We start from the raw sequence: 15186 nt of genomic DNA on the forward strand, positions 1-15186 counted from the left end.
CCACCCTGGTACCAAGTAGGAGCTATATTCTACAGCTGCCAAATAGGTCCCCATCTCTTTGCACAACAGATCCATTTAGCTGGGGGTGGAGGGGGTAGCTTGGCATCACTGGCTGCCATGCATGTGTCTACCCTCAAACTCAGTTCAGGCCAACTGAACAAACTTCTCAGGGACTCAGTATGAACCGGCAGCTGAAAACAAGCCACACCCCAGGCCTGCGGTGTTTAGGCTCAGTGCAGGGCCCAAAGGCAGCTCAGAACCAGATACACATCTGAACCAAACCCCTGACGTAGAAGAGAGCAGACTGGAAAGCACACTAGGTAAGCCCAAAGCTTAGTTGAAATAGGGAAAAACAGCTCTAATTGTCTGTGACTATCACTGACCTGTTTTGGCACTTCTGAATTCAGTGCTGTGGGCTCTGTAGCAAGGCTCCTGATGGAATGGATCTTGCTATGTTTTCTGGGTAAAAAAAGCACACAAAATAGCTAAAGTCAGGAGAGCTTTGTTTTAATCAAACACCTTTTGTTTGAAGCATCAGGTCCTTCAATCATGAAGGTAATGAAAGAGTTGCTTTTGTAAGTGTGACAGACAAACGATTATCTTTTCCTAGCACTTGTGCGGTCCAGGAATCATGTACATCCCCAAGTTCTCCTGAGCCCCCTGTTCTGGTTGCTGAATGAATGGGAATGACTGAGCTCTGCCTTCTTGCTATGAGAAAGGTCAGGGAACAGGTATAACCACTGAGCCTCAAAGGCTCTGAACCCTAAGCTGTCTAACAATATGAATATCAATTCAGGTATTTGGTTCAATATTTTCTAGACCAGTCCTATGACAGAAGCAATTTCCATAGACCATTTACTCTATCAAAGTGTGAGTCCAGGAGAAAAAGGCTCCCTGAAAATAAATTCACAGACTCAACAGAACAAGGAAAGGAGTTCTGTGTCACCAACCCATCTCCTTTATTTTGTCCTCCCTATCCCCACTGAACAGGCATTAGACACTGTTCAGTACTTGAACTCATGAGATGGTATACATACATTCCGATGTGCATGCATCTTTTATTCACACGGAAAGGTCCTAGTGGATGGAGCATCTATACGGACAATCAGCGATACCTCCTACATGGTCCTCAAAATGTTAATTGCTAATCATCTAAGAAAACAATAGGGCTCCTGACACCTCATTTCTGGGAAAAGGACATGAGAAAACATGAGTGATTCACATCAGGCTTCTTTCAGTAATGTCAGGACAAAACAACCTGAATGTCTATCAATAGGGAATGAGATGGATAAAAGGTACAATACTATAATAGTATAGGACACCCAAAAAGAGCTCAAAAACAGTATGTTAGGAAAGTAAACTGAGGGCTAAGTGATGGCTTGGTGGATAAGCATGTGTATTGCTCTTGTAAGGGCCTAAGTTCAGTTCTCAGCACCCATACTGGGAAGGCAGCTCACAACTGCCTGTAGCTCCAGCTCCAGGATATCTAAAGTCCTCTTCCGGCCTACAAAGGCACTGTGCTCATACTGCACATATCCACACACAGATACAAACATATACACATAATTAAAAATAAAACTTAAAAAAAGCAAAATGAGAATTTCAGATAGTACAACAGTATTTTCAAACTACACATCCAGGGCAATACTTCTTTGGGGGGAGGGGGGATGCACAAATATGAATATGAATTCCAAAGGATCATAAATCTGGACAAGGTGGGAATCAAGGATGGTTGCAGTCCAAAGAGGTTTTAGACATTTCTGGTAATCATAATAGCAACAAGCAAAAGAAAAAGAACCTCAGAAAGAAGTAGATCAAAATATTAATCCAGGTTGGGCATCTTTTGTCTGAAATGCTTTGGACCAGAAGTGTTTTGGGTTTTGAAACATTCACACGTATATAATGAGGCATCTTGGAGAGAGGATCCCAATCTGAACATGAAATTCACTTATGCTTCATTTACACCTTATACACATAACCTGAAGACGGGTTTATCTAATATTTATAATAATTTTGAACAGTTTGACTGTGATATTGCAAGTGATCAAGGGTGGGATTTTCCATGTGGGGTGTTAGGACAGTGCTCAGAGACTTCAGATTTCTAGGTTGCTATTGCCTGACCTGAGTTAACTTGGGTTGTTAACTCTAAGTTTAAGAACATGAGTGTAGCTACATCCTCTGTATATGCTAGGGTAAATACTCAATGTCCTAAAAGTCCCACTTGGGCTCTGCTTCTCCTTTGGGTGGCACAGCAGTGCTGAAGGGCACTGAATTCAGGAGTCAACTGTCCAGAGGCAACTTTCCCATTAGGAGACCTGGACTATTTACTTCATGTCTTAAGAGTCTCAGGGTCTCCACGTTTAAGCAGAGAATAAAATATCAATGACCACACATAGCCAGTGTAAAGACTCAGTAACATAACTTGCGGGGGGGGGGGGGGGCCCCGGCAGGAGCCCACCCTTGGACACAAAGAGATTTGTAAAAAAAAAAAAAAAAAAAAAACACCACAACCAAACAGAGGAAAAACTAAAAGAAAAAACCTGGGGGGGGGGGGGGGGAGCTCTGGACAGTGCCAGCACTGGAAGCCAAGAGCATTTGCTAGAAACAACAATAGCAATAAATCCTTCTGCTTCTCTCCCTGCCTTTCCCTAATTAAAGTTAATAGAAACACTTGCAATTCACATCCTCAAGTATGCAAGGACTCCCAGAGGAACACAGCAGGCTATCAGGATGCTGTGGTCTCTGTACTTGCCATACTTTGCCCTCTATCATCATTCCTTCCTTACATCAGCATCTTCTCATCTCATCTCATCTTGAGAGAGTACTCAGGGCCTTAAAATGTCCCTGTTCAAACCCCAACTTACTGAGGCTGACGGTGCAGCAGGAATCTGTACTTCACCCCAGGCTGGGTGAAGAAGCACTCAGCAGTAATAAACTGTTATTTCCTAGAGTGAATGGACCCGGCACCAAAGCGCCTCTTACCTTTCAAACTGCACTTTCTTGTGTCCTCCTTCTTTAACGTAGTCGAGAACTTGCTTCTGAGTCCGACCACTAAAATGAAGGCCACAAAAGGAAAGGGAGAAGACATGGAATGGAGCATCTGTACTTAAACATAGGGACACCACAGTCACCGTTGCCTGTCCTCCTTCTGTACCTGCGAGATGTGTGTGCTTTCTCAGCTAGCCAAGGATAAAAGCAATCTTAAGAGAACCTGGGTTTTTGTGTTCATTGATCGCTTGATGTTTTCCTTATGTGTAATAAACAAAGCATTTGATTAAATAAACCTGCTCAATAACCCTATTTGGTTGTGAGGCAGCCACCCCAGAAGTCTGCACCTTCTATAAATGGAGGGAAAATCTGGTTTACCATCAATGCCTAAGCTGGTATTTGGCACCCGGTAGACTCTCAGCATTGGCATGCAATGAATGGAAAAGTAAACCAAACAAGGTCAAGTCTATGCATTTTATGAGGCAACACCTAAGACAAATAAAGAAACCACTTTCTGGGTTAGAAAGTAGCTGACCGTAGGAGTGTGACTCAGTGGCAGAGCACTTGTCTGGCAAGCACAAGGCCCTGGGTTTGGTTACCCAGTACCATTAAAAACTAAATTTCAGGAAGTCCCACCCTAGTTGCGGAGCTGTTGGCAACTGATGGCTGCTGGCAGACAGAAAGTTTTCGTCAAGTGTGGCCTCTGATACACTGTCCATGTTCTGACTGACGGCTCTACACCCGCACATGCACTGGTAACACTGAGTGGATTCAATGAATTTTAAAAAAAGAATACATGAAGCTGGGAGGGGAAGTGGTGGTAGAGGAATTGGAAGGGAAGGAATGAGTGATAGATTTGATCAAAACATACATTCACGTATGAAATTCTCAAACAACAATAATAATAAAATAATAATATGACTTTGTGATGGTATTTGATTGTGACTGGATGGATCATCAGTGGCTTTCCAAAGATTCCAACAGAAAAAGACAGGCATGTTGTTCATCAGCCACAGCCCCACAGGTCCAACCACTGTTGCCTCATCAATCTGTTGTGCATCATAGTAAGTGTGATGGGTCTGAGGAGAATGTTCACATGGCAGACACAGTGCAGTGTGACAGGGTATGCTCACCTGAACCGGAACGATGACCCTCGGCTGAACAGAACAGGCTTGGGCTTGGGCTTTGGCTCTTCAAAAAGTCTAAAGAAGGCGTGATGTTCAACACAGATTTTCCAGAAGGACTTGCAAAAATCTCGACTGGCCATCAGAAACTCCAAGGTATCCTGGTATGAGCTCTAAAAAGAGACACAAAATTTATTTTCTCTCCACTGCTCACAATCATTCTGTTGAAGTAAAAGAAAAGGAACAGAAATGAATTTGTCCAATAAAAATTTGTGTTTTATTACGATAAGATTATATTAATCCAAAGACTGAGCAAAATGTGCTTGTCCCATACAACGAGGCAGTCACTTTCCCACCACCTTCTCTTCAGACTTCCTCAGAGGAACTAATGAGGAACAGACACTCACTGAGTGGAAGCGATAACATTTCTTTGACAGAATCCGTAAACAAATTGCGTTTGCCTGGCTTATACTGCCTTCTTAAAAATAGTCCAGCTATTACAGTTCCTTTTTTTTCCCCTTTAAAATAATTGAAATGCATTTCTTCCTCATTTTCTTACTCGGGGTTCCTGTCAAGGCTGACTTTTAATTCTATTTCTTTATAAAACAGCATATGGCACATGCCTTCAGGTGGGCCCAAGAACAACATAGGAAATGAAACTTTCTTTTTCCTGGAACACGAAAGTATTAATGACTCTCAGCTGAAAAATTTGTGTCCTTTGATTATGGAAAGAATATGGTAATTTTTCTACTCCCACACTAAATGTTCCCAATTTCAATGGCCATATTACATAAACAAAAGTTACCAAAGTCCTTAAGAGTCCCAGCTCCAACTATTTTAGGGGATGTCACAGTTTGAGCAACTCAACTTGTGTTAGAGTTCTTCCTGTGTAAATCAGCTTTTTGGAACTCAAATTGCATTTTCCCACAGAGAATCGTTTATTATGGGTTTTGCTCCCCAGTCAGGCCATATTAGTCTACTTAATCCAAACTAGAGCTAAACTCTGAGACTAGACTGCAACTGATCTTTTTTTTCCCATGGGAAAAAGGGCTCAAGAGTCCTGGATGGGACAGACACTAGGGATGCACATCCATCTCCTGTGTGGCTTTTGGCAGATGAAGATGCCATTGTTCCCTTTCCTGAACCAAGCTGGTGTGGGAGACACCTCCAGGGGTTCCATAGAAGGTGGTGAAGTATGTTTAGTCCATGAGAATGAGCTCCTGAAGGTGTGAGTGCAAAAGTAGGAACTGGAGAGTCAGGACTGCTTCTGAGTGGGCAAGGGAGGGTATGCTGGGAATACGGAGGAACACTGACTGGGGTCCCAAGGCAGAGCCAAGGGCCAGATACACAGTTGAAACAAAGCTCAAGTTGTTCCTCAAGAAAGGGCTACCTGTAGTTGTAAGGGAAATGACCGTCTCCCTTGGTATACAACTGTGTACCCTCTTTTTCTTCCCCCTGGGAACCCAGCACGACATCAAGAGAGTTCCCAAGCCTTTGGATACAGCTAGCCACAGATACTCCATAGTCCTTTTGAAATAAAAAATTTTATGTGCATGAGTGTGTTGTCTGCATGTAAGACATGTGTGCAATGCTGTAGAGGATAGAAGGTGGTGTCGGATCCCCTGGAACTGAATTAGAAATGGTTTTTATCCCGATTGTGGTTCTGGGAAGAACTCAGGTCCTCTGCAAGGGCAGCCAGTGCTCTTAACTATTGAGCCAATTCTCTAGCTCCTCCGTAGTTCATTTTTACAGATGCACCAGGGTGGCATCCTGGCCGAGCTTCTGTAAAGTCCTGCCAAGTGCAGATCTCACCCTCTGGCAATGCTCCATCCATGGCTCAGCTGCTCCCCACACTTCATGTTCCCAAGCCACTTACGTTCACATCGGGTCGGAGCTTGATAAGAAAGCGCTTCCTCTTGAAGCTCAGCTTCCGCACCTTGGCCCAGTTAAAAGCATTGATCTTCGTGAAACCCTAAGAAAAAGAGCAGCCAGTGAGCCAGGCTACGTACACAAGCCCGGAGGGAGCTGCAGGCAGAGGGCTGAGGGTCGATGGCTCAGGAAACAGCTTTTCCCAGGGTCTGTGTTAATCGGGTGATATGCACGTCTACCTCATTTCTAATTATACAGTTTGGTATTCAAACCATGTCTGCCCTAAGAAGAGAAGGTGCTGGTCAAGGTAATGATAAGATAAATAACAATAAAACCATGACAGCCACCAGAGCAATTAACAACCATCACTCATGGAGGGCCAGATATTGTCTTAGGGGCTTTTTAGACCTTATCCCAGCAGACTTCACACAAAGCCCAGTGAGACAGATTATCTTCGTTTTATAGAAGTGGAAACATACAACTATATGTTGTTTATATACATATGATATATATCATATATATTTTTAATTTTTTTTCATTTGCCCCAAATCACACAGCTAACATGGCAGAGAGAAATTTCAGGGTGCATGCCTTGACTAGTCGCTATGGTTACTATACACCAGGGGCAGTTGGCCTCATTCATTGCCGCTGGTCTGTTTCCTATGCCTACCAGGCTTCCCACAGCACCAGATAGAATGAGAAAGGAATGCAGGCCTGTAGTGCAACTTCTAGGCCAGGACGCATAGACTCTGGGTGCGGCTCCCATTTCCTAAGTGTCCTTGGACAGGTGGGGTGTGGGGAGAAAGAAGGGGTTACCAAACTCAAATTCCCACCTGTCGTGACTCTACTGAAATAAGGATTCTTCTAGGACCTGGTGAACACCAGGCCCACTCATTTGAAGTGGTAGGGATAGAGCAATTAGGTATAAACTAGAAGATTAATTCCACGGTACTGCCTTTTGCACAAGATTAAATTATCCAGCAGCTCTCAATATTTCGATTGTATCAAATACAATCAAAGCAAATTAACTAAATTGCAATGAACTTTTCTCTCTTTATGATTTTCAAAAATGTTTCAAGTTTGTAATTTTGAAATTTAATGGTCATAACGAAATAACATTTGGTTTCATTGTTTTCTTATCAGGTCGTTCATTGGTTATTTACACAGGTCAAAAACTGTTAGGAACAGACACACCTCAAATACCGTCTTGCTCTCAAAATACCACTCCTACCACCAGATATAAGGCTTAACCCCAGCTCTTCTGGGGTGATAATGTGATATTTAGCACATGTCATAAATGTATCTTACACATGAACAGAGAACTGCAATTCCTTTCTCAGCGTAAGACACAGGACGATGTCGGGTTACTCTCCATCTTGTTTTTAAGTCAGGGTCTCCTTGAACCTGGAGCTCACCAATTTGGACAGTGAGCGCCAAGGATCCTTTTGTCTCCTTCCAGTGTTGGGATTATAGATATATGCCACCAAGTGAGTATTGGGGCTCTGAATTCAGGTCTTCATGCTTACATGGCAAGTACTTTACTGGCTGAACATCTCCCCAGCCCCTTCTGCATCTCTTCAAATATGCAAAGCTCACAAAAGCATTTAGGTCATGTACATATTTATAACTTCAAACTGGGGAAAACTTGACCAGTTTCATAAAAATAGGCAGGCACTTTCAATATATCCACTCAAACTTAAGTACAGATTATCTGCTTACGGTTAATTAATTTTTAAATATTTTATTTGTTGTTTTTATGTATATAAGTATATTGCCTGCATGTATGCAAGTGCACTCATGTCATGCAATCCCCATGGAGATCAGAAGAGGGTATTAGAACCCCTGAAACTGGAGTTAAAGACAGTTGTTAGTTACTATATGGATTCTGGGAAATGAACCTGGGTCCTCTGCAAGAACAGCCAATGTTCTTAACCACTGTGCCATCTCTTCAGTTTGCTGTTTATTTTTTATTTTAAATTACATTTTATTTTCTTTTGTATAGATTTTTTTTTTCAATTTGAGGGTTTTTTTGTTTGTTTGTTTGTTTTTGACAGGGTCTCTCTAGTCCCAGCTAACCTGGAAGTCACTATGTAGACCACGCTGGCCTCAATCTCACAGGGATCTGCCTGCCTCTGCCTCCTGAGGGCTGGGTTTAAGGATGTGCACCACCACACCCAGCATGTTATAGATTTGTGTGTCTGCAAATGAGTGTAGGTGTAGGGGGAGATCAGAGGTTTAGGATCTCCTGGAGTTGGAGTTGTAGGCAGTTGTAAACTGTCCAGCATGAGTGTGGGATCAGAACTCAGGTTCTCTGTAAGAATAATATACACTCAACCACTGAGCCATCTCTCCAGCTTCTTTAAATTTTATTTATTTGTGTGTGGGGGGGATGAATACATGCTATAGCATTTGTATGGAGGTGAGCAGACAACTTGCAGGAGTTAGTTTTTCCCTTCTACCATGTAGGTCCTGAAGATCGAACTCAGATTATCAGGTTTGGTGACAGGTCCCACTTACCTACTGAGCCATCTCACTGGCCCCATCCTGCTTAAGTTTAAAAGAAATGTACTAAGCCAGGTATGGTGACACATACCTTTAGTCCTAGCACTCAGGAAGCAGAGGTAGGCAAAACTCTGAGTTTGAAGATAGCCTGATCTACATAGAGAGCTCAAGGCCAGTCAGGGCTATATAGTGAGACGGGAGGGAGGGAGGGAGGGAGGGAGGGAGGAAGGAAGGAAGGAAGGAAACATTTGGTGGGGGGGGTTGTGGTTTGGGTATAGTTTATGTGTATCCCCAAAGGTTGACTTGGTCACTAGTGTAGAGGCAGCGACACCTTTAAAGGGTGGGTCCTAGTGGAAGGTATTAATGTAGTTTTCCAGGAAGGGGATTAATGTAGTTTTCCAGAGACCCCATTGGCTGTGTGGCTTCCTGCTGGGGTCTCTCTGGCATGTGTTCAGGCCTCAGTGGTATCTTCCACCACTGTGAGGGATGCAGGGAAAGGGGGCAGGGTATCTAGGAACCATGCTATATTGTTTGCAACTTACATTCACCAAATGATGATTAAGTAAATCCCCTTTCTTTATGTTAACTAGCCTCAGGTATTTAGCATAATAGAAAAGGGGTTATTAATGCAGGGGTATTCATTATTGTGATTTCACTGATGGTTTCACAAGATTCAAATATGTATGTAAATGAACCTGTAAGACTGCCCACTTTATGTGCACATCTACCAATAATACTTTAATGAGGCTATTAAGAGACAAGCTTTGGTCAATAAAGCAATCTAATAGTCAGATGATAAAGAACAGACACATTTAGAAGAGCAAAAAGTCACTATGCCCTTAAGTAAAGTACGGTTAAGAAGTCAAGTACAGAATTAGTCTGCTCCAAAATTGCTACGGTGCATTATAAAAGACTGTTCTACCTCAAAAGTACAATCATGATTTTCCAAGTTGGGTATATCTGAAGTCCCAAATAAGCAGGCTGAACACAAATTAAGATTCAGAAGGGGAAAAAGGAATACATTTTAACAAAATGTCAAAACATCACCACCACATATGAAAAGGTGTTTATATGACTGGAGATCATCATTCCAGTATACAGTGTTCTCAGCATAGGTCCACCGAGAGACACAAATTTCTATGGCCATGCAATGTCTATAAACCCAAATAAATCCATAACACGGATTCTCTAATAGGACAAGGATGGATACAAAAACAAACCAATCTGGAAGCTGAAGGTCTAGGGGCAGAAACACTTGAAAATAGTAACCAGAAGTCTGAGCTTGGCCACCCCCGTGAACCAGGATGGAAGAGCCCCCTCTGTCCTCCCTCACCAAGGGACCGGCGCTATGTTCTCCACACCTGAAACACTAGAATTCCCGTGTTGGCGACAGCCAGGTTGATCTTGGTGCCTTCCCTGTCCTTGGCCGGGTGCAACCGGATTCCGTACATCTCCAGCCGACGGGCCACCTCCAGGAGTTGGAAATCTGACTCTGCTGGGGTTTGTCCACTGACAAAGCAAACAGAGAAAAGAAAGGCCAAGAGATTTGAATTCCCCGTGTCTAATAATCTGAGATTAAGCAGCTTCTCTTGGGAAATAAAAGGCACTTCATGGCAAGCAGTGGGCCTGCCTGATCAGATGGCACCCAGCCTCCACTTGCTAACCTCAAAGCCTCACGGTCAGGACAAAAGCTCTATTGCTTGGGTAACACAAAACCCCAAAGGTCTATCTCCAACTCAGCCAGCTTTTTAGAATCTCAGTTTCCTCTGGGTCACAGAAAAGTAAAACGCCACTCTGTTAAGCAAGTCTTTAGTCACTTTCCGTAAGGCAAGCTTGTAAGCACAATTCAAGGCAACTCTCCCACTGTCTCTAGGTACAAACGGCTGCCTCAAAGCCACCAGGAAAAAAGGCTCTGAGTATCCTTTGAAAATGTTCTCCTGATCAAAACAAGAACCAAAAAATGGAGCTGTCACAAAGGTTCTGGAATTTTCCCACATTCTTGGTTTGTCACATTAATTTTCCCATCTCCTGTTAAGCTGATAATCAGGTGGTCTTCCAGTGTAACACCCTCTTCTACATCCCAAGGCCATCCAGTCTCATGGAAAGACAAGCCAGGGGTCTCAAGCCCTTGTCCCTGCATTTTTGAGGGTCTAGACCATCCTGGTCATCCACATCCCAGTGAGCTTCTGCATTTTCCTTCCTTCAGACTTTGTATATTTCACACTATGATGTGTATGCCTTAATCAGGTGGTCTTCCAGTGTAACACCCTCTTCTACATCCCAAGGCCATCCAGTCTCATGGAAAGACAAGCCAGGGGTCTCAAGCCCTTGTCCCTGCATTTTTGAGGGTCTAGACCATCCTGGTCATCCACATCCCAGTGAGCTTCTGCATTTTCCTTCCTTCAGACTTTGTATATTTCACACTATGATGTGTATGCCTCTGTGTGTGTGTGTGTGTGTGTGTGTGTGTGTGTGTGTGTGCACATACATCCATGTGCTTGGAGGCAGGAAGCAAAAGCTCAAGGGAAACACAAAGCTATGCATGCAACTTACATGTGGTTATGGTGAAACTCCACAATTTTGTCTTCTAGTGCATCTTGTTGAGGTATGTACTTATTTTTTGCTAAATGTTCTCTGTCCAATGCTTCATCAAAATCCCCGATCTCAGCTACAAAGAAACAGAAAAAACAGGCCACATAGGATGAACTCTTCACAATCAGTTACATTCCCTAGCTAGCAAGCTGAGGGTCAACAGATAACATCTGGTGAGCCCAGCTGGTGGCAACCATCAGGAGGCCTCACCATCAGAGTGGGGATGTAAGTACATGTTTCACAATAAGAACAGCCTGAAGGATGTTTTCTACCCTTCTCACTCTAGTGGTTGGAAAGAAAACCTCATCATTTTCCATCTGGAGTCACACATACTCTGGTTTCCTTCTGTTGTTATTATTTTATCGTTATCTTGACATCGGGTAATCATACATATCAACAGGCTACAGTGTGGCATTTTGATATAAGTATACAATGTATAGTCACAAGATCCAGGTCATTGCATCCAGCAATTCAGACATTTATCATTTATTTTCTGGGAAACGTTCAAAATTCTAATAGCAATTTTAAAAAATTCAATTAAGCCAGGCGTGGTGGCACACACCTGTAGTCCCAGCACTTGGGAGGCAGAGGCAGGTGGATCTTTGTGAGTTCAAGGCCAGCATGGTCTACATAGTAGTTCCAGGCCAGCTGGGGCTACAGGGAGACCCTGTCTCAAAAAAAAAAAAAAAAGACCAAAAAACCCAATTCAATTAATTGCTGTCAACCACAGTTATCCAGTTGGGCTACAGAACATTAAAAGCCACTCCTCTTTCTTCCCTCCTGAGAGTCATTTCCCTTCTCAGTAGTGAATTCTACATGTGTGGCTGGTTGTTGCATGACTAGTTCTAAATAGGCCTTGAACTTTCAGGACTTCACAAAAATCAACTGTTGAAACTTTTATGTAACAACTATTCATGTAGAAACTCAAATCCTTCATCATAGAGGAAAAAAGATGGGTGTGTGTGTGTATGGGGGGGTACAGTGAGATGGCTCAGCTGATAAAAGACACACACTGCTAAGCTTACAACCTGCGTGCAATTCCCAGAACCCACAGGTAGAAAAAGAGAACCATGGCAGGTTTGGGGGAGCACAACTTTAATCCTAGTTCTTGGGAGGCAGAGACAGGTGGATCTCTGTGAGTTCAAGCCTTGACTGGTCTACATAGGCAGTACCAGGTCAGCAAGGGGTAAAGAGTGAGACAAAAAAAAAAAAAGAAAGAGAGAGAGAGAGGGAGAGAGAGGGAGAAGGAGGGAGGGAGAGAAGAAGGGAGGGAAGGAGGGAGGGAGGGAAGAAATCAACTCCTATAAGTTGTCCTCTGACCTCCAAATGCACACATAAAATTAGTAAATGTTAAAAAAAATTTTTTAAAGATGTCAGTAGGTTAAGTGTTATACTTTAAGAATTTATTACAATTTTTATATTCTTGTCAGAAATAATAGGCCAGATTGCAATTGCAGAAACCTTTCATCCATAAGAAATACAACAGATTTCCTCATGTAACTTCAGCATCTACCTTGAAATTGCTACACTATGTACCATGGACATTTCAAGCCCAGAGCTTTAAAATAATAATTGCCTTAGCTTAACATCATCAGCTTGGGTTCAGACCTGTCAGACCCCTGGGTGGCATGCCTTTTTCTTTGCATCCTACTCCCTGTATAACAAGCTTAATAAAGGGCCACATAATGGCCAAGGCCCAGCTGTTAGGGAAAAGTGAGTGTGGTTCTTATGAAAGCTACCTTCCGTTTTGTCATGTGAAGCAGCCTGTCACACCTGGGCCATTCACCTGCCATCAAGTGGGACATGGCCTACATGCTGCCCCAAATCATATCTACTAAAAATACTTGCTCTGCACAAGGCTATACCAACTCCCCTACCACATCTGGGCCACTGGATGAATTCCTTACTCACTAACTTCTGCTACACCCAGTGACTGTGTTTTCTAATGGCTGTCTCGAAACTGAATTCCCTTTCCCTAGCTGCCGTAATATTGCTACCCTGTATCACAGACAACAGTGCACAGAAATGACCTTGTTAAGGGCTGCCTTGACAGAAACAATTTTTTTTTCGATTTCTCTATCTGCTCTTGAGAAAGTAGAGTTGATTCTTGTTATTAAAGACAGTTATAAAGTCACTGTGAACAGTGAGTTAGCAATTACTAAACTGTTGCTCCAAGGGGGAATTTCGGGGTTAGATTCCTGAAAAATCTCTTGAGACATTGGCACGATCCAAGTGGTTTGTCTCATGGTTCTACTTCAGGACCCGCTGTTTAATATAATATATACTGCTGATTCATTCACACTAAACTGATGGTCAATAGCAGAACTCACAACTGAATGAAGCTCATTTAGCATACGTATTTTCTCTATTACATACAGCACAGTGTACTGAGGCAGCACTTCAGCAGGACACTGGGGGCCAATTTAAACAGTGAATTACCAACAACAGTGTAAAAATTTGAAAAGCATGGTGCTAAATAGACTGTGGAAAGACCCTTGTTAACAGTATGAGAGCAGAAAGTGAAGGCTGATCTTTATCTTGTCAGACCTTAGCTAGGAATGCATTAATCAAAATTCTCACTGTCCTAGGTATGTCCACAAATGGCCAAGAAGGGGCACAATGTGGGTTTGGGGTGAACTTTTGTGACTAGGCAAGTTTACAGTAACAGACCATGAGAGCAGTGAAGACTAGGTTCTAAATTTTGTATTAGACTTAAGTTTGGGCCTCTTAACTCTTGTCAGTCTTGTAACAAACTCCTTTCTGTCATTAAATATAAGAGAATTAAGCATTCAGGTTTTCCTTTGGTACCAGAGTAAACTTCAGGTCTTTCCTCATCTAAGTCACTTGCTTTTTGTGGTCCTCCTCAATTTCAGTGGCTGCCTATGACTACAGTGTTCACTTGCTCCCTAAGTGTTAGAGAAGGAAGTCCGTGGCAGTTTTGTGTCCTAAGGCTAAGGAACTATATTCAGTGATGAATGTTAAATCCAAGAGCGGGACAAAACAGGTTTGGTATACCTGACCACCATCCATCCATCCAAGCTTCTCCTTTGAGATACCTGAGATAACAACTATGTATTTATCCATTAAAAAAGAAATTAGACAAATACCACCAGAACATGGAAGTCCTAAGTCTATGTTTGGGGATTATGCACATTAAATGAAATTAGGAGTACACTTTTCTGTTCTACCAGGACAGTAAAAATGACACAGATATTCTTATTGTTTCTGCGTGCCTGTTGTGGACATGACTTTTCTCCCAATCGATCAGAACACTGCAGATTCCAAAAGGTCTTTCAAATGAACCAACAGAACTTACACTGTACGATATGTGAGATCAAGAGAGCAGCACTGGTGTCATTACATGTCAACCTGCCTTGAGCCAAGTCCTGCTTCACCTGCAGAGCAAACAGGTACCTGGCAAAAGAAAACAGAGACTGTTGTCACACAAAGGGAGCACTGCATGACACAGGTACACTTACTTACATGCAAGCAATACACACACACACACACACATAAAATAAAAATAATAGCTAAAATATTTTTAAAAATTGTCAAAGAACAAATTCAATTAAAAAAATAAGGGGCTGGAGAGATGGCTCAGCGGTTAAGGGCACTCTCTGCTCTTGCAGAGGATTCTGGTTTCTTTTCCAGCACCCACACGGTAGCTAACAACCATCCGTAATGCTAGTTCCAGGGGATCTGATATCTTCTTCTGACCTCTGAGAGCACTGCATGACATGGGTGCACTTACATACATGCAGGCACCACACTCACACATAAAATAAAAATAATAAAATAGTAAAAAGAACAATAATTCAATAAGAAAATCCATGGGGTACGGGGAGTGGTGGTAGCACTTCAGTCTAATAAATATTGGTGATTTAAAAATAAAGTAGGCAACAGACCTTAAGAAGGGAGATATGGATAAAAATTGGGTTAGTCTAAGGGAAGGGGGAGGGAAGGGTATATGAGGAACCTAGGGGATAAGGAGAAAGAAGCAGTTCAACAGAGGTAGGATCATAGGAGCAAGGGTATTAGTAAGGAAGAAAGGGGGGGAAGTGGGGGCACTGTAATTGGGGAAATCATGATGGAGGGGTTAGACAATGCAAGA

At 42.7% G+C, this 15186-nt stretch overlaps 1 protein-coding gene across 3 annotated transcripts in view; it reads right to left on the bottom strand.

The window, feature by feature from the left end:
- Positions 1 to 15186, bottom strand: part of Farp1 (FERM, ARH/RhoGEF and pleckstrin domain protein 1) — a 304589-nt gene that overhangs the window by 60886 nt on the left and 228517 nt on the right. For all 3 annotated transcript variants that reach the window (XM_008823592.2, XM_008823588.2, XM_008823591.3), the window contains exons 6-12: positions 14392 to 14489; positions 11037 to 11151; positions 9845 to 9992; positions 5989 to 6084; positions 4122 to 4285; positions 2983 to 3051; positions 384 to 459 (exon numbers count right to left, since the gene is read on the bottom strand). In XM_008823592.2, the coding sequence (XP_008821814.1) occupies positions 384 to 459; positions 2983 to 3051; positions 4122 to 4285; positions 5989 to 6084; positions 9845 to 9992; positions 11037 to 11151; positions 14392 to 14489 (766 nt within the window). The remainder of the gene's footprint in view (positions 1 to 383; positions 460 to 2982; positions 3052 to 4121; positions 4286 to 5988; positions 6085 to 9844; positions 9993 to 11036; positions 11152 to 14391; positions 14490 to 15186) is intronic.

Source organism: Nannospalax galili, unplaced genomic scaffold, assembly GCF_000622305.1.
Source record: "Nannospalax galili isolate Female #2095 unplaced genomic scaffold, S.galili_v1.0 scaffold528, whole genome shotgun sequence".
In the NCBI taxonomy this organism is placed as follows: Eukaryota; Metazoa; Chordata; class Mammalia; order Rodentia; family Spalacidae; genus Nannospalax; species Nannospalax galili.